General features: G+C 31.0%; 1 protein-coding gene across 1 annotated transcript; it reads right to left on the reverse strand.

Annotated features, from left to right (window-relative positions):
• Window positions 1-881: 881 nt before the first annotated feature.
• Window positions 882-20,684, reverse strand: LOC139485889 (uncharacterized). The gene is made up of 7 exons (XM_071270539.1): window positions 17,954-20,684; window positions 16,161-16,332; window positions 11,492-11,609; window positions 9,788-9,916; window positions 7,984-8,328; window positions 3,637-3,729; window positions 882-1,799 (listed from the first exon to the last, which is right to left on the reverse strand). The coding sequence occupies exons 2-7, from the start codon at window positions 16,236-16,238 to the stop codon at window positions 931-933; spliced, it is 1,632 nt and encodes a 543-aa protein (XP_071126640.1). The 5' UTR covers window positions 16,239-16,332; window positions 17,954-20,684; the 3' UTR covers window positions 882-930.
• Window positions 20,685-20,729: the final 45 nt, after the last annotated feature.

The raw sequence follows: 20,729 nt of genomic DNA on the forward strand, positions 1-20,729 counted from the left end.
TAGTTAAAATGTTGATATCAGTTTCAACAATATTGCTTTAAATATAAACGTTAAACACTTCGCTACAAAGAGTACAATTTTAAATCCGTACATTTTCAAATGGATAATTAGGTCATTTGAGTCAGACAACCCGAGTAATCTTGTAGTGTCTTGGTCTTCCTTGTAAAGTGATTTCATCATCTAAATCTTTACATAATATTTGTAAGTTAATGCGAATAGATGGTGCCAATGATAAACAGCCAATTAGGCCAAGAAAAACTTGATGTCCTCGACAACTGCTGTCATGTACATTTTGAAAATGGAATTCCTACTGCACGGAATGTTGCGGTATAAAGTAGATTCGTCTATTTAAGTGATCTATTTATGCAAAAGGTACCTTTTTATTAGGTCTATCATCACCAGTTCTAATCAACCGCGTCTGTGTGTTAAGATGTAGGATTAGATATGAAAAAACTTAACTGTATCTGTGGTATAATCAAATTTAAGTTTGGTTTTTAACATGGTCATCAAACCGAATTATTCGGTAACAAAAATTCACTTATAAAACGGAACGTGTGGGTTTTTTAAATGTAAAACGAAGTTTGTTATAGTATTTAAAGTTTGCCTGTATTTCTTGTGAAGAGTACAAAGGTTCGTCAATTATGTTTTCTGTGCAACAAATAGGAGGGAGAACACTTCCTAAAAGTGTTCATGTCTGAAAATATTGTTCTACAAATAATTCTGGATAAACCAAAGAGTTATAATTCAGCCTTACCATCTGAAAAAAAATATATTTCAGGCTTCAAAACTCAAAATGAAAACAAATCTTACAGAAATATATATATATCGTGTAACAGCACAATACAGAACAGGTATAAACCAAGAGGAAATAAAGAGTCATAAATAAATAAAATTTTATTATAATATCAAAATATATAACATATAAGACCCTCAACAATAAACTATACCCATACTGCAGAGCAAACTTGACGTTGGTTTTACTATTTCACATGACTGCGGATGAATGATGTCAAAGAGGGAAACACTACCTTTGGCATTACAAACTAAAAGACAATTATTCGATTTGTCGTAGAAAATTATAATTGGTTTAATAACTTCGTCTGACGGATTTACAAGTTCTTTAAAATATTTACCGGTATTTTCTAACACAATTATATTATTTGATAATGCCCCAGCAATATACACATGTCCGTGTTTATCGGTTGTTACACCATGCAACTCTTTTATTCTTTTACACGAAAACTTCCACTTGAGTTGTCCCTGTAAATCATAACAGTATAATATATTATCGTGGTAATCGGTTAGAAACAATCTGTCTTTGTCAATTTTTATGTAATTGATATAAAATGATGGAGAAGGAAATGATCGAATAACGTTTCCAAACATGTTCATTACTTTAATCGTGCTATGTTTAAAAACTGCATACATTAGTCCATTTTCATATGATATTTTAGAACAACTATCATTTGTCTTTATGCGTTTAGTTACGTTCCCGGTATTTATGTTGATTATATCTATAAGACAACAGTCATTGTAAGTAACAGCAACAAGTTCATCACTTAATGCAGTCATTCCATAAATCCAATCGAAGGTAGTTATACTCATCTCACGTATGAAATTTCCATCTAGATCGTAAATTAAAAATGCGTTTTTAACGCAAGCTACTATTTGGTTTGCCATCATTAAACAATGATATGCGAACAGATTAGTGATTGACCACTTCATCTCAAATGTAAACCTCTTTCTTTTTTCAATCGGTTGATGTCGTTTTCTCTGAGAATAACGCAATTTCTTTTTACCTGCAAAGAAATGAAACCATTTAATATTAGCAATTTGAGTGAAAAAGACCAGAATCTAAATAAGAGTATAGTTATTATCTTTTCATCTGTATTCGTTAAATGCCATGAGAAGCTCGACGGGGAGAATGCTTAAAAGATTTCTTTCAATCTAGTTGGATTCTTAAACAAAAAGTTCATAATTTTAATATAAAGAGATAACAGTTTTAAACCATTATCATTCAAATTAGTCGTTGAAGGGGCACTAGCTACGAGATATATGAAAAATCTTATATATTATTTTTTTTGGCTCAATCAGTAATGAAATACAAATAGTGAAATATTAATTCCTTTTTAGTAGCTAATAAGGTTCAATTTTGTCAAAATAAGCAAAAAACATTGATTATGACTTATTCACTTGCAAGTGAATAACTCGACCTCATTGAATTCGTATTCATGTGAACTTTAGTTTAACCCCTTAGCTTGAGATGGATAACACGTTAATTGTATGTGTAAAGTTATTTAAAGGAAGAGAATGTCAACATTGAAAGTGAAACAAAGTTAAATCATTCGATTGACTGATTCGATCCACAAGTAAACATTCTAATACAGGTAAACACGATGATAAACATTTATTTTTTATCTACAATATGAAATTAAATATACCTAGAATAATACAATAGCACGTGTTTCCTTAATCTATTTATACCTATAGTTATGTTTACATAGCTTATATGGTCATCGGATGACTATAGAGGTCAACTCAATAAATAATTAGATGGCGTCTACACTAAAATACACACGAAACGAAGCTACGTATTTTCATGCCTGTGCCTTGTTTTATTGTTTTATTTAGACTTTAAATAGTTTGGATAAATGTTTTACGTTGTTATAAATCAAAAAATGAGAATTTGATTAGAAACGATGAATTTAACAGCTAGTGCCCCTTTAAGTTCAGAATTGTCAATTTGTATGTAGTAATAATCTATATTTGATGGTTAACGTTTACGATATAAAGAAAATACAGTATTTTCCTGTAAAACAATTGAACGTGTTCCTTTCTAATTGATATGACTTATTTTGCAGTGTACTGTACATGAGTCTAATAACATGATTTTTAGATAAACGAAAGGTTATTAACCGTAGATGAATTTGACTATTTTGTATGGTTTGTTTGATTATACAGCTCTTTTCGGTTTTTATACATCATTGGCTTTCAAATGTGCGGCTATGAGCGTGCTTGATGAAAGTAAATCCCCAAAATTGTATTCACGAAATAAAGTGTCCGACGAAATATAAAGATTGATGTCCAAATTAATACATGGAAAGATCATTAAAAAAGCTAAATTTGACTATATGAATAAGGGCACATAGATCTAAGAGTATACATAAATGCACTATTAAATTTATATACAACTGCAGGCCGGATTGTACCAATTTAATCTTATAAAAATCTGCGACTCGTCACCTTCTAGTTATCTTTATTTGACAAGTCCATGACCCAATTACTACATTTGATAGTAATAAATCTGGCGATCATTCGATTTCCGGTTCATTAGTGTCATCACTTTTGATTAAATGTATGCGAGATAATTTGTAAAACATAAAAATATTTTCAGAAATTTGTGATTCTCATGGTTTCAAATTCTTCACTCGATTTTGTGTTTATTTAGAACCCAGAAACATGTAAAGTTTGTTAATATCCACGAATATAAGTATATTCATGGTAATCGGAAATGATAGAGAGAAAAAACTTCGCATGATTTTTACAATTAATTTGATTGATTTATCAAATTCTAAATGTTAGTATTACATTATGCATATTATAGTTTTAATATCGTTAATTAAACGAAATAACAACCTGAAACATATGTCCATCTTGTAAAATCATGAGAGAGTTCTGAATCGTACGTTTGAGCTTGACTTACAACTATTCCAGTTCTTTCTAAATCTTCTGAAAAAAAAGCAAAATAATTACAGTTACGACTGTCGTTATTTTTAAATCATGGGTGTAAACTGTTCGCAGTCAAAGTATTATCACTTCACTCATTAATTTTAACTTAACGCCATTTGACTTTTCTTCAGGGCATCTATACATTTAGCAATATTTAAAAATTTTCTACACTAGTCCTAGTCGTCAACTTATTCACATCTGATATGCATATCGCAAGTACATTTAATGACTTTCGTAATAAAAGAAGAACAACGGGATTAATTTTCTGACGAAATACCAATCAATAAGGATTCATTCAGATAGCTCTTCATGTGTTGAGGTTCTTAAACATCATTGGCTTTCAATTACTATGGCATGGTCATTCCCCGTGAAGATAAATCTGGAAAACCATTTCAAATAAACAAATAAACAAGTGTTACTTTCATCCTTTTTTAGGGTTTGATAGCAATATTCATGTTTATAAATGGAGAGAAATAAGGAATACTAGTATTCGCATTTAACCTTTGTATAACAATTCCTTTATTAGTTAAAGAGTTACTTATACACCCATTCCTATAAGTACAGGTACAAGTATTTGTTTCCATACTGGCAAATAAATCTGCCAATATGGATTGGATAGTATGACAAAAATATTACAAGGAGTATTTTAAAAGAATTTGATTTCTTCTGCCTTCAATGCTGTTCTCTACAGACAGTAAAACAAATGAAAATCACAAGGTTTCAATAAGCATACGAACTCCCCTTATGAAGTTATTATCTCACTTTGTACTGGCTACATCAATATTGACAACACAATCGGTAAAATATATATTCATCTGAATAATCTACAGCAATTATTTTATTGCTTTTTACTAGTTTTCTTACTTAAATTAAATAACATAGTATAGTAATGATGAATATAATATGTGTTTATCAGCTTACTATCACCTTCATTGGTGATCAATCTTTTGTAGACTTGCCACTTGTTTAGACTAACATATCAATTAGCAAATAATCATATCGGAATACATTGTTTATGAGGTTAGACAAATTTGCTTTTAATTCGTTTGTTAGTTTTAAAATTTTCAAACAGTTCACTAAACCATACTAACAGACATAAAATTTTCCTTTCGAATTCAATCGTTCTTAAAGTCGGAATGCGAGTTATTTAATATTATAAAAAAGAAAATGACCCGAAAAATCAACATTTATACCGTTAAAAAAACTATTCATATTTTTACTATGATATCTCTTTATTTCTACTAATCATTTCGCTACTATACAGACGCGAACAAAACTTGATATTTTGAAGAAGGGCTAAACAAGAATCTTTACCTATGTATTTTCTTGACACCAAATAGAAAAGGTAAACTATTAGGTATAAGGTGGGTCATCAAATTATTATCTAAATACAAATTTTACACTTGATATACAATTTCAATTTTCATATTTTGTATAGACTTCCATAACAATTATTTGTTTGAAGCATGAAACAAAAACATAATCTGTTCGTATTATTCTTGGTATGACTGGTTATGTTTTAGCTAAATAATTATAATGGGTTATGCTTATTGCTGAAGGCCGTAAAATGCACTATAAGCTACATAGCCAATTTTATCATTATAACGTAACTATAAAAAATGTCATACAAGTGGAAGGTTTAGCTATCTATAAAATCAGGTTTCACTCACTATTTGTTTTCCGGAAAATAATATATCAAGTCAATAATATAGCAGTCATATTTTTTTACTTCATCTGTTCATTGGTAACATTTGATTTGGCCAGTGGTAATGTACTTCCACCTTCTGGGATTGTATTTAAGATCGGTATTTTTGTCATATTTTTTTATATATATTTGCGCGAACGCCGTAGATAGTGGTAGATAGATGTCTTATTTGCAACCCTTTCACATCAATATGTTTTCATACAAATAGAATCAGAAAAAAGGAAATAATGAATTTGAAGACTTAAGATAAATAAGATAGGCAAATGTATTAAATATAGAAATATCATCTGCTGACGCATAAGTTTCTGTGCCTATTTCATAATATATATATATTTTTTAATGTTTGCAGTTTCCCAACCCAATTACAATTGTAAAAGTAAGAAATAAAAAGTAAAAAAAAGAAAAAAAACGACTCTCAAGGAAAATTCCAAACATAATGTCTTTCATCAAATGGTAAAATCTAAAGATCCAACCCATTAAATAAATGAATAACTTGGTACATGCATTCTTATGTAGAAAATGGCGAACAGAACCTGGTAATACAGCTAGCTAAACATCTCACTTGTACAACAGTCGCATATATAGTCTTATTGATTTAGATAAAAAGTATAGAATTTGCCGAATTCAAAAAGAGGCTGAGAATACCAAAACGATAATGAAACTTATTACTAAAGACATAGTGACAACGTCGTTGAAAAAACGTAAAACTTTATTGCTTAAGTTCCAGTCCCACTAAACCACGATCGCACCACGCTCTCCGCGATCTAAAATAAATTTAGATCGTGGTGAGGTCGCGGTATGAGCGTCATTATAATGTAAATGTTTGTTGCTTTCACGATGCAACTACGCTTGTTACGCTTCTACAACGATCCCGTTACGATTATAACACGTTCTCACCGCACTTATTTTGCGACCTCACTACGCTTGACAAGATCTTTCTACGCTCATCACGTTCTCACTACGACCATACCACGAGTTATCCGATTGCAACACGATCTTACCACGCTTCTATTGCGATTATAGGACGTTCTTACCACGATTATACTACGTTCATACCGAATACGTAGATAATCTACGGTAGATTTCTCAAAAACAATACAATCATGCCACCAAAATCTACAAAAACACGTGGGCGTGGTGGTAGGGGTTGATGTAGAGGCAGAGGGAGGTCTTATAGTACGAATAAAACCTGGAGAGATTTAAGATATTTTATGTAAAAATGACAATGAGAATTATGGTCGTAGTATGAACGTAGTCAGGTCGTAAGAAGAGCGTAATGAGGACGGCAAGGGCGTGCTAGAATCGTACTATGGTTGTTAACAGCGTGGTATTGTCGTAGTGGAAGCGTAGTTGGGTCGCGGTGAGAACGTGATGGTCGTAGTGAGGTCGTAATAACGTCACAATGAGATCGCAGTGCAGTTTCTCCGGATAGAATCACGCTTTCGCTACGTTTTCGCTACGCTCTCGCTACGCTCTCGCTACGATTGTACAGAGACCTTTGCGATCTTACTACGATGTTATTGCGCTCTCACTACGCTTCTACTACGTCCTGATTTCGTCACGACCGCACCACGATTGTTTTGAACATGTTCAAAGTTGGCCACGCTCATCACGATCTTGAAGACCTCACCACGACCGTGATACGACCTTACTTCGATCTACACGATCGTACTACGACCATCAAAATTTGCATTCTTTTCACATATCGTAGTGCGATCGTGGCCTAGTGGGATTGCGGTATAAGAGGGCTCGTAGGTATAAATCCAAATTTCTTTAAAATATAGGATTTGACTATTTTTTTTCTATGAATGAACTTTATCATATATCAAATAGAAAAATCATTCATTTAAGCTCATAATTTGCTTCGAAAGAAGCATACATTTTTGTTATGAAACTTTTTTTCCCTGTTGAACTAATAGGAAAAATAGAGGTAAATTACAGGAATCGCTAAAATTTTACAATTGTTTAGTTTAAGTACAGCTTTTTTGAAAAACAATGACAAAAAAATACAGGTTGCCGATGAGTTACAAAATATAAATTATTTTAGTGTAAAAAATGACACTTTTAAAAAAAAAAACTAAAAATAATTTTGAACTTTTTCCATGATACAAACATTTTAAAAGTTCACTGGAGCCAAACAAATCGATTTCTTTGTTACTTTTGTAACATATCATAAGGTAACAACAGTGTAATAATTGAAATTTGTAATGAAAACCAAATGTTTAAAATCTTCCCGAAATGCATGTTTGTACTCTCCTTAGATGAAAGACGGAGAGGTATGAAGAATGATCATATCGTCTACAAAAAGATGATACCTTATGACGTCAGAAAGTCTAACACTTGTTTCCAGAAATTATGAACAAACTTTTCTTAAATACCTCAATTAAAATTTAAACAAGCAACAAAAAGGAAAGAAGATGCACTTTTGTTATCACACAATATACCAATATACATGCATGTATACCAGATGAATGTACCTTATGCTTTTTCTGCATTACAAAGCTTTAATTTTTTAATAGTAATATAGATACCAGTTTTTAAAAACAAACCATTATTTGAAGACGGATCCATTTTACACTTAACATACTCTTGAGATTCTTTCATTGCTTTTACAAATAACAACGCCCAATTTGATTTCCTTCGTCTAATGAGCTGAAATAGCCTTTGGTTCGCAGCTGTTCTACCACTTTTTGAATGCACAGCCTCTATATCTTCTTTGTCACGAAGTTTAATACAACCATTTTGATATAGATTGCCACATATTATCAAAATGTCTAATACATCAATCAATTCTCCTTTCAAGCGTTTAATGATAAATTCAAAATATTCTTGACTAAATGCGGTCCCCTTGTCCGACGAAGTCTGGTGGATAGGACCAACAAATCTTTCATACCCTGGAAAAAGTTTAAATTAGCTACGGCCTATTTTGGCGTTAAACAAAACAAAATAACTCAAAGCAGATTTGTTAGGCCTTACATTATATATCTATCGAACATGAAATTATTGCAACTTAAGATTAAACCTTTTATATATTGCTTCTTCAAAATATCTTCAAGGGTTTGTAATGGACTTAAATTGAATTAAAAACTAAATAAACAGCATCAGCATGAAGTTGGATCATGATTCGCATAACAGCGCACATATAGCAATATATATTTATTAATGTTTTAATTAAAAAAAGTTTTTTTTAGTACAGATAAAAGACTTTTCTAAAATGTCAGACATATGTTTACATTAGCTGTGTTTAGAAAATAAATAATCATTTAAAAGTTTCGTTAACAAAAAACATCAAATGTATTTTGTAAAGGCACAAAAAAGAGTTATTTCAGCATTATCTATATATAACATTCACCAAGCGGTGTATTTGAATGTTTGTCGACAATTGTAATTTTTAATCTTGCCCTATTACATCTCTAGAAAAGGCTCAACCTTACTATATCCAATGTGTTCCAAGTCACTTAATTCCTGTAATTCAGCGGTTCTTGTTGAAAATGTTGATTGTTGTATTTCATTTTTGTTTTTTCATTTATGTATAAGCACAAGTCAGGTAGTCGTTTTTCGTTTGAGTTGATTACAGCTCCTGTTGGGACAATTAAAAGCTTACCACATAGCAGGGTTTTGATTGTTATTGTTGGCCATAAATATCGCTATTTACATCTGCGTCGTTAGGTTTAGTGGATAGGGTATCATATGAAATTATTCTACTGTTAACCTTGTTTTAAATTGGTAAAGTCTTAATCATGTATCAGACACAATCGTAAGGTTTCAAGTAGTCGATCAAATGGAGAATGAAAGAAAGAATATTGGAGTTTTATATAACTTTGCATTGATATGGATTACAGCAATTCTTTGTGTTATCATCCTTTCATACATTATATTGCATTTTTACAGATATAGTTGCCTGAGAGCATTTCAAATGTAATGTAATTAGGAGATAACTGTATTGTATTTTAAGCTCCGATGGCATCAATTGGGGATTTGATGGTCGCAAATTAAGTTTACTGGCGACGCGTTAGCGGAGACAGTAAACGGGTATTTGCGACCATCAAATCCCCAATTGATGCCGTCGGAGCTTAAAATACAATATTGTTATCTCCATTCTAATGAAACTGACAGAAAACAACGTTAAAACATGTTTTTAAAATCTGTCATATGCCGTCTGCGCTTGCGCGTACGTCCCATAGCATCAATTGTCCATTGATGCCATGTAAGAAAGTGACGTTATCCAATCAAAATGAACGTTACAAACGTTGTTGCATTAGAATATGATATTAACGATTGATATCAAAGTCAAAATTATTAGAAAGTACATATGAAAAGAAGTATTTTGTAAAACTACTTTATTGCAATTACCTTGTGTTTCTAGTACAAACACAAATTGTGTAACCAAACCTGCATCTTTGAGTATTTTTTTCATTAATACCTTGACTGCTGTTTTCCGGTCATATGCTTCAATTTCAATTACCGTGTCGATAAAATCATCTACAAAATTGATATAAAATGAAATGCTTCATCTTTCACCGTTATTGAAAACTCTTACTCAATATATTATATCGGGTTTACTAATGACTTGGAATAGAGTATTATAGTTCAATCTTTTATCAAACGTATGAAAGATCATCGATATAATAATTCATAACTATATAAACAATTGTTGCAATGAACGCCCTATTACAATTACATTAAGAAGAAGCAACTTTGTACGCGTTTCACTCTGACCTATCTGTGACGTTCGTATCAAAATCGTTGAAAGGCAATATCACATTCGAAGTGGGAGAGCTCTAAAACCGTGAAAAAAGTATTTGGTGTCAAATAAACCTTACACTATGCTGGTATATACGCAAAAAAAACAAACCAACATTTTAGCATTTCTACCTCTATAAACAGTCAAAGAACGCTTAAGGGCATACGATACAGTTTTGATTCCGTATTTACAGGTTGATGAAAATTTCCATATAGAATAGGCTATTTTTTGCCTGATTAAATCAAATATGTAATAAAAAATATACCTTCATGTGCTACTTTTTGAGTTAAATGAAGTAGAAATTTTGTATATTTGCTCAAAATTCGGATTTGTGGCCGTATTTTATCTTTCGAAAGAATGACATAACTTTTTTGTTTTAAAAGATAAACATAAATTGTTTTTTGTTAAATAATTTGTAATTTCTGTACGTGATAAGTATCCTAAAAATTTTTGCTTTTTTTATTCAGAAATAACTCATATTTATCAAATGGTCATGAATTGAGAAAAAAACCGTTATTTTTTGCTGTATATTTATCAATATTAAAAAAAATGCACTATTTACAGTTTTACAAAATTTGGTCCACATAATCTCACTACAAAATGAAACAAAATGTCGTTTTCAAAAATAGGGGTCCATGCACTCGTTTTCAAATTAAATCAGTTTGATTGATAAAAATCAGTCGAAAAATGCATCTTTTCCCGATATGTCATAGTTTGACGTCGTGAAAATAACATTTTACGTTAGCAACGTCATTACCTCCCCTGTAACTGTATCGTATGCCCTTAAAAGGCTGATAGTACCGTCGGGTAAAAAACTGATACCAGCAATTGTGGTTGAAAAAAATGTTTGCAAACAGTTTTCAACGTTTCTGTTTTTCATTATATCAGTATCTAATAGCGATACATCTGTTTTTGTTATTCCTATGTTCATAAAACTTTAAACCTTTGAATGGATAATTTGTTATCCATTATAGCATAACGTTCAAAGACACTAAACCGGTTTTGTGGTATAATTTAATCTTCCGTTTATAGCTGTATGTATATATTGCTATGTCGAAGTATGAACTAATTTACATCATGTGACGATGAACAATAAGGTAATCTTTTTTCAATACTATATATCTATGTCCACATCATTTGTTTCTTTTTTGTTTTTGGGATTACCTAATTTTTCATCGTCACATGTAAAATAAAGGCAATATTAACCGATGAACTATATGCTATCCTAAACTTTAACTATATTTCGGCTTAATATGAAGGATAGCATTTGTTATGTACAATGCAATTTATATTATTTGTATTTATTTACTCACCGTTAAGTCCTTGAATATCAAAAATTACATCCGATGGTCTAAGAAATTCTATAAAAGCTTGCTTCAAGGATGAAACTCTATCTCGTAAGTCCTCTTGCGATCTTGGAATCTGTGTTGACTAAATGAAAAATAAAATTGGTAATCTGAACATAATATTACTATAATTAATTGCATTTAATAAAACCGTCCACCAGTTTGAAACGATGAACTATGTCCTCATTACGCTTCTACAACGATCCCGCTACGATTATACCACGTTTTCACAACGCCTTTTCTACGATTATCAGGATCTTTCTATGCAGATCCCGTTTTCACTACGACTACTAGCACACCACGAATTATTCGATAGCAGCACGATCTTACCACGCTTGTACTGCGCGCGATTATAGCACGTTTTTACCACGATTATACTACGTTCATACCACGAACTTGCTACGTTCTCAACAATAACGTCAGTATCATGTTCCTTATAAATACTAGGCCATTCCTTCTATTTCTGATTAATACGTAGATTTCTCGGTAACAATACAGTCATGCCAACAAAATCTACCAGAACACGTGGACGGGGTTGGGGTAGCTCTGATAGTAACGAATCCTGATCCAGAAAAGATGTCGGACCGACCCATCCAACCTAAAATACAACCTTTTGCTGGTCCATTTAGCTCAAATGACGATATTCTAGTGAACGATAGCAGATATGACACAGATGTGTTAAGCAAGGTTGAGCCGTTAGAGAAAATTGACAGGAGGTCCTAATAACATAATTAATATTTTATGTTAAAAGGACAATGAGAATAATGGTCGAAGCATGAACGTAGTCAGGTCGTAAAAAGAGCGTGATGATGACAGCATGGGCGTGCTAGAATCGTACCATGGTACAGCGTGGTGTAAACGTGATAAAGACGTAATGGAAGCGCAGTTGGGTGGCGGTGATAACGTGATGGTCGTAGTGAGGTCGTTATAACTTCACTGTGAGATTGTAGTGCAGTCTCTCCGAATAGAATCACGCTTTCGCTACGCCCTCTCTTCGCTCTCGCTGTGATGATACAGCGACCTTTGCGATATTACCACGACCTTAGTGAGCTCACTAAGCTTCTTCTTCGACCTGATTTCACCATGACCCCACCATGATTGGTTAGAACATGTTCAAAGTTTGCCATGTTTATTACGATCTTGAAGACCACAGCACGACTGTGATAAGACCTTACCACAGTACGATCGTCAAAATTTGCATTTTCTTTTCACAGATCGTAGTGCGATCGTGACCTAGTGGGACTGCTATATAAAGGTTAAAGTCAGTATGTGATGAAAAATCGCATAAGTCGATGTACCTTAGATAAAAAATAAATATTTTTCACATTTGGAATGGCTCAATGCGGGTAAAATCGGACATAGTTGCAAAACTGTATACATCAAACCAAAACTGCTTAATATAAAAAAGAAGATGTGGTATGATTGCCAATGAGACAACTATCCACAAAAGACCAAAATGACACAGACATTAACAACTATAGGTCACAGTACGGCCTTCAACAATGAGCAAAGCCCATACCGCATAGTCAGCTATAAAAGGCCCCGATAAGATAATGTAAAACAATTTAAACGAGAAAACTAACGGCCTTATTTATGTAAAAAAAAATGAACAAAAAACAAAAATGTAACACATAAACAAACGACAACCACTGAATATACAGGCTCCTGACTTGGGACAGGCACATACATAAATAATGCGGCGGGGTTTCACATGTTAGAAAGTATATTTCAGTTTTGATATTATTGTACCTTTCATTTAAACTAAGACAACACAACAATATCATGTCGTTTGTCTGTTTGTAAAGTTTACTTCCAACTGGCTCTCAGTATAAATCAAGATGTGTAGCAGAGCTATTGTTTTCTATGTTATTCCCCTTTAAAAGTTTAATGTTTGTTTTGCTCAATTTTCAGATTTGTTTGCAGTGTATTGCGTATATTTGTATATTTAAAAAAAAATTAAAACAATACCTTAAAAACACATTTAACTCATTTTTATTTTATGACTTTAATGTAGAATCTTTCATAGAAAATGTCAGAATCGTGGTAGCAATATATCCTTCCACTCATTTCTTGTGTTTAAACTGATTGAGAACGTTGTAATTTGAATCAAGATGTAAGTCTTAGTAAGGAAGAAACTGTTTATGATTTAATACTTTGTAAGATCTATATACATTTCATCCTAGGTTTCCCCAGTTTGGACACACCCCTTAGTACATTATATACTTACGGATCTCAGTTGGTATTGTGTTATCCTAGCGTATATGAATTGTCGATGTCAAATTTTTGTAGAGCAGATCATTTTTATCGAACAGTTAAAAACCTAGACTTTTATAACGAATTGCCCAATTGGACGTTAATTGCTCATTAATGTTCTGGACATTCCAGATTGTCCAGAAAGGCTATTTCATATTGTAGAAGTTTTAATGATGCTTTCATATTTTAATGTTTTCTGGGGGAAGGTTTATTTTTGTGCTTTAGTCGTTTTTGAAGAGTATGACGATTATTGTTCTACTTATGGGTTTGTATATTCTTAGCAGCTGATTTTCTTTTCTGTTCTTCTGTGTATATTAGAACATTGATAAATGTTTTTTTCTAAGACGTATGATTTGATGGTTGCCGAATTGGTTTTTTTCTAACTATTTTTTTCCAGATATTTTAAAAATTGTATTCATAAAAATCTTTTCTAAAACTGAGTAACGAAAAAGTGTTCTAATAATTAAAAAAACCCCTATCATTTTACATAGTTTTTGAAAGGAAGACTTACCATGCACAACAGATTACTCCAAAAGGTACTTACATTATCAATAATTGATTTAAATAAATTTAATAATATATCACTTTGCTCGTGTTCAGATATCAAAAGAGAAATCTCGGAAAATTGGCATTTTTTCAGAGAATTTTTAAAGCATAAAGTATGTTTGTTAGATAATCTTGACATACATTTTTGATACTTTTTTCAAACATTTTTCAAATTAAAAATCACATGCAATATATTAGATGAATCTGTAAAAATACATTATAAATACATAACAATGATATGTTGTTCTGTTGAGAGAAAAAAAAACCATAAGTCACATCTTTTGCAATGATTAAAAATTTACGATTAAGTTTAAAATAAATAAAATATAAATATTGGTGGGGTTTTCAAATCAGTTAAAACGGTGAAATACTATTTCTTGTTAACAGAAACAAAATGTGTCTTACAATATAAAATTATAATCCTGGTATATATGATGAGTTTGTTTGCATATTTTTAAAAATATTTTCTGACGGTTGTTTTCCATTTGTTTGATGTGTTTGAGCTGTTGATTTTTTTTATTTGAATAGTGTTCTATTATAAATGATTCCCATGTCCCAATATATGAGATTGGGATTGAAAAGCATCTCCAAACCTCGTTACTTTGATAACATATCAAAATCATTTAAATTAGGAACTTATCGTTTTGAATTTTCATCGGAGTTCAGTATTATTATGATTTTACACTAACATTACATAACATGTCAGATATATAAAAGAAATAGCTCCTTAAAGGGACATCAGCTACAACTTTGTCAGAATGTAAAGGTACAATGTAACATAACGTCAAATATTCTTATGAAACAGGATATGCTTACTGTTTCGTATTACCTGAGATCATGGCCAAGTGTTGGTGGGGTTCGTACTGCTCAGTCTTTAGCTTTATGTGTTTGTGTTTTGTGTTATTTTGTTTGTCTGGTTACATTGCCTTATGCAATTGAATGCCCTCTATTGTCATCGTCTGTCTTTTATCGTCGTTGCTTCAAAGTTTTATAATAATACAATATTGAAACAATGTCTATAAGTTTATATTCCTAATCGCATTGGATTACTTGCTTATTGGCATAATGCGGGGAGCACAAACGGTCCGTTTGCATTTTCGAAGGGACTTAAATAACAAACAAATAAAACAATGTTTGCCACATCAACTTTGATTTATGTTGGTATTTGTTTTTTGAAACTCTATGGACTGGTTGTGTATATGCACAGGGAATAAGAATGTTCAAGTGACGCATTGAATGTATTCCAATAGCAGTTTTTTAATATAATTTTTATACCTAATTCCTGTACTTTATTGTTATTATTTATTGCTTCATTACAAGGAACAATACAATCTAACGAGGCAATATCCTTTGGTTGATAGTTGATTCATTTGTAATGTCTTTTTTATGTATTATGTATGAGGTAATTTTGGTTTTATTTAACTTGTTTTCATTATAACTAGAGTACCTTCTTGGGAACTTATAAAAAGTACCTTACTCCAATAACCATGCATTACATTTGAATGAATGATTTTTTCGGGTGTTTAAAAGAAATTAGTTTTTTGACAACTAGTTTTTACGCTGACTGATTGTTAATATGAATGCTACTAGACCAACATATTTTGATTTTCTATTATGGTTCCATGCAGAATATTTACTGTCTACAAAATTGTCAGTTTATGCTGCTTCAACAGAATAAATAACTTAACACATGTCTCAACCCTAGCTTAATCACACATATATATTATTGACTAGCTTCTAGATTACAAAATGTCGTATAGGTTATGGTGGCATATATTTATGTTCATATATATTGATAAATATATGGAAATTAGTTAACATTTTCCAAATAATATACCTGTATATTATGTCCATGTTGTAAGCTGGTTTCCCCAGAAACATCCTTTTCATACTGTAGGAACATATTTGATGCCATAACCGAATATTGCTACGCTTGAACAACAGCTTCGGTTTCTCAGCTGTAGATACTTCCCATTTTCTTACTCATCACACTCATCTGACTTCTTGTACTTAAATTTGACAAAAAGACTTAAAGATCTATGGACATTAACAATATAGCCGACTGAGTATAGATGTCATCGAAATGCATTTGTTCATACTTAGTCTCAAATAGAAAAGCTCATTTGATAAAAGATGTGATTTTAAAATTGTGTTCTAAAGATTTAACTATTAAATCTAGAACTTTGTTTACAGTTATAAATGAAATATCAAGTTCTATAAGTAAGGAAATACTGTTTTTAATTAATCTCAGAAAACAAATAGGATAGAGTTGAAAAACTTAAACATGAAAAATTAAATTACAGTAAAAATATATAGGAAGTTCTATTTTTGACAAAAGGGAAGGATATTTTTTTTCTCTTTTTCTAATTGATTTAATAAATGCGTTCCCGTTAAACTATCTGGACTCCGTAAAAACATCGATACTCAGAGATTGAAGGAGAAAGAGGCAAACAAATATTGTTGATGGTATCTTAAATGGTGTCTAGGCTGATAAAAAGAAGTAATGATATATGTAACTTCCCTCCGAAAATTGTGATACACGTATCAGCAACTCCGAAACACTTATTCACAACGTTTAATATACAACTGTGATAAAAATTTTATCAAAGAAAATTAGATTTCTATTCCGAAAAAGACCCTTTGTATAACATCTTGAAAATCATTAATTTCATAAGGTAAAATTACTCAAGTCATTCGACGTATTTCAATTACGAACTAATGTTCACAAATACTAAAATAACAAGTCATTCACAAATTATCCCATGTCGAATGCCATGTTTAATGTATAGGTGGAAGTTCTTAAGGCTTTTATTAACAAAGACTCATTTCCTTTTGACTTCAATTTTTTAGGACTTCTGGAATGAATATTTAGATGAAATCGGTTAATTAAGTTAGCGCTATGATATGTAGTTTCCGAAAAAAATTATTTGCGAACGCCATAGTTATAAAGACATAATTTCTAGCATAACTTTAAAAGGTTTCAATTTTCAAACAATTAACCGCATCCGATCATAGCAAAAACTCCACAAAAATAATATTTGATAAGCAAAATTTAAACTACACTTTGAATCAAATAGAAACAGAAAGTAAATCTAACCCTTCTTTGTAAATTAAAACAACAGTATACTTCAATGTATTTAATGATATCATATGAAGCATGGTATTTTGAATTAAGTATTTATAGAAATAAATATTGATATTTTCTATTTGAATGTGTATCCATTTCGGTTTGAAAATGGGTGACGACTAAATTCATATTTTACAATGTGTAGAAGTGGTATTTTTTTAGTAACTAAGGAGCCATTCATAATATACCTTTCCAATTTAGCGCAGAATTTGAGAGCTTTCATAACAACTGTTTAATATAGGACAATTTTTGTCGCATGATCATAAACTTTCTTTTGCAGTAATGAATTCTGACATCTATAGTCACAGGAACTTGTACCCATTTTTTCTAATGAAAGTTAATTCATTCTTTGAGGTCCTATGGAAAACACATAACACATAACTGTGCTTGTTTAACCTAATGTTATTAAATTATGAATAGACAGATATGTTTTTCTTTCATACACCCTAATCTGAAAGAGATCAATGTATTGCTATGTACTTATCATCGATTAAAAGTGTTACCTGAATTAGACTTTATCCTCACAAATGATTTGTTGTATGTGAATTTGTCCTGCACTGTGAAGTTTTAAACTCGTATTTCTTACATAATTTCAATGATTATACTATCCTAACAATAGCATGAAGATATTTGAAAAGCGATTACTTCAATCTATTGTTGATGATTATTGACCTCATTATCAAATGTACAACAGACTATAAAATATCTTTCAAAAGACTGTCTATACCTATGGGTAACCCTGTAATCTGAGTATTTTAAATAATTCAAGATTTATACACAGCGAATGTATATAGTGGCCCACTTTTAGGATTCTTAATTATTTTTCTTTAATAAGTCCGATAACCAACATCAATCCAAACTGACATTAAAACCTGCTTTAATATCATTTGTAGAAGCGGAAGATATATAGAGCTGATAATGTAATTTAAATCAATGATATATGTAGTTTTAAAATTATGTAAACTATTGTATATATTTAATCATTTTATAGTCTCTCATAATTCGAAATAGTATGCCACTTGTATATGTTTAAGTTATAAGCTTACGCTATTTTACGGTTAGTTTTAATATACGATATGTTTTATATATGTATATATGTGAATATGTTTTATATAATGTATGTTGTCGGATACTTGATGACAAATAGCGTTTGACGTCTTTGACCGACCAGTTTTATAATTTGTATTACTTTATTGTGCTGGATCATATTCTGGACGTCAGTCTTTGCAAGTCAGTCTGACACATTCCCCATTTCCATTCTTCCATGACTTGGGACAGGCACCTACATAAATAATGTGGCGGGGTTAAACATGTTAGCGGGGTTCCAAACCTCCCTCAACATGGGACAGTGGAATAACAGTACAACATAAGAACGAAATAAAAATTGTTGAAAAAGACTTAACTCATGAGATGGACAAACAATACAAGTGGACGTGGCCGAGTACTTGTAAGTCTGTCGAGAATCCGTCTATATATTTTGGAATTGTTCTTTACACGTATTCACAGGGGCTTTTAATTCCATGAAATACGTGCAAAATTTAATACATGTAAAATAAGCCTCATTGTAAGAACTTGCCATTTATTAGATACGAGTGAAGACTTTATCCATGAATAAACTTTGATACAAGTTATTTTAGCAATCTTAAACTAATTATAATGTACCTGACCTTATCAAACCGCTCAACATGAACACATAAACTTATTTCCTTCAAATATTTATTGATTATTTTTACTACAATATACCAAATCCACAAGGAGAAAATTGGCACTTTCGGTATGATTCTCTGATTACCTTCAGATAAGTTTGACGAATATTTAAAAACAAAATCCTTTGAAGATCAGTTAATTATATTTATATAATTTAAAAACCTTGCTTATTTTAATCATCTCTTTACTTTGTAAGCTACGTCATTAACAAGAGCAAAATCTAGCTTAGTTATCAAGTCGAACAAGAAGTAAATTCATAGTGATGTGTTTTAACAAAATTGAATTTATTCAAAGGCAAATTCTTGTCAAATTTAATCATACTTGATCCTTAAGTAAAATGCACAAGATTTGTCCAAACAACTTTCATTTCATTACTGAGGTTAATATCCAATTATTCAGGCAAAATACAATACTTTGTTTATAAATTTGTAAAGCAGCTGAAGCCCCATTTGTCTCTCTCAAAAAGTTTACTTTCAACATTTAAAAGTGCTACTAGCTGTGCTAGCTATCCCAATAATTGAACTTTATTATAACAATGATTTTAAAATTTAAAATGATGTCACTTTCATTTACAGTATTATTTTTGATAGAAATTTCTGTCAAAATTTTTGGTAAACTTATCCTTTTTCTGTAACATTAGGATATTTTCTAGGCAGTACTGTAAAGTTTAACTAAGAAACAAAGGCTTGAGTTAAAAGTTTTTTTTTACTTTGAAGAAACTTATTTTTTTACTCTTGGTCCCACTTTATAGAATATAAAATAATAATGATCAGTATAATTTATTATTTTCATAATAGACATTTCCACAAAGATTTTTCTAATTGTATAAAATATGTTTTATTGCATTTAAAAAAAAATATAAGAAGTGTTTTAGAATAAATTCTACAAGAAGTGATCCCATATATAAACCTTTATAAACATTGCAAAATGAATTTTATCAGCCAGAGCTAACTTATATAAAAAAAGCTAAAATAAATATAAATATGTTTAAATAACTTAATTTTTACTCATATTTTGTCTTTTAATTTTTACATTTAATCCTATCTCTGAAAAGCAGGGAAGTACTTCTTCATATTATAATAGCAATGTTGCAATCGAATTTCATTTATTTTTCCACCTTTGTTTTGGTAAAGTAAACTGCTCTTTATTCATTTTGCTGAGTTTTTATTTTTGACTTGCGATATCAAGGGGAGGTAACTCCTTGCACATTCGACAAAAAAAACATCGCTTCGTCGAAAATAACTTGACGTTTGCGTATCCAAAATTCAATTGGGTAGATATTCATATCGAGTGTTTGTCTTAATGAGATGTGTCATAAGATTTAAATTCAGTCCATCATTTTTAGTTTCCTGGAAAATATTTAGGTTTTTCGATCAGGAGACTTGACAATTTTTACACAAACTTCAAGTTTGAAGATAAAATAAAGAATGATTGACTTTGATTTAATGTGTAAGTTTTGACGAGTTAAAACTATGATTATTGAAGATTATTTGGATCAATAAGTTTTTATTACGACAGTGGTATTTAGTGAGTAAAAATGAGGTTTGTCTCATCCGTAGTTTTACTGAATTT

Source organism: Mytilus edulis, chromosome 8 (assembly GCF_963676685.1).
Source record: "Mytilus edulis chromosome 8, xbMytEdul2.2, whole genome shotgun sequence".
NCBI classification, from domain to species: Eukaryota; Metazoa; Mollusca; class Bivalvia; order Mytilida; family Mytilidae; genus Mytilus; species Mytilus edulis.

Excerpts from the sequence above, each read along its gene's own strand:
- LOC139485889 (XM_071270539.1), bottom strand. The coding sequence starts at position 16,238 with ATGGCATCAAATATGTTCCTACAGTATGAAAAGGATGTTTCTGGGGAA. Across the intron at positions 11,610-16,160 it reads AACATGGACATAATATACAG|TCAACACAGATTCCAAGATC; the intron begins GTATATTATTTG and ends TTTTTCATTTAG. Across the intron at positions 3,730-7,983 it reads GGATCCGTCTTCAAATAATG|AAGATTTAGAAAGAACTGGA; the intron begins GTTTGTTTTTAA and ends CTTTTTTTTCAG.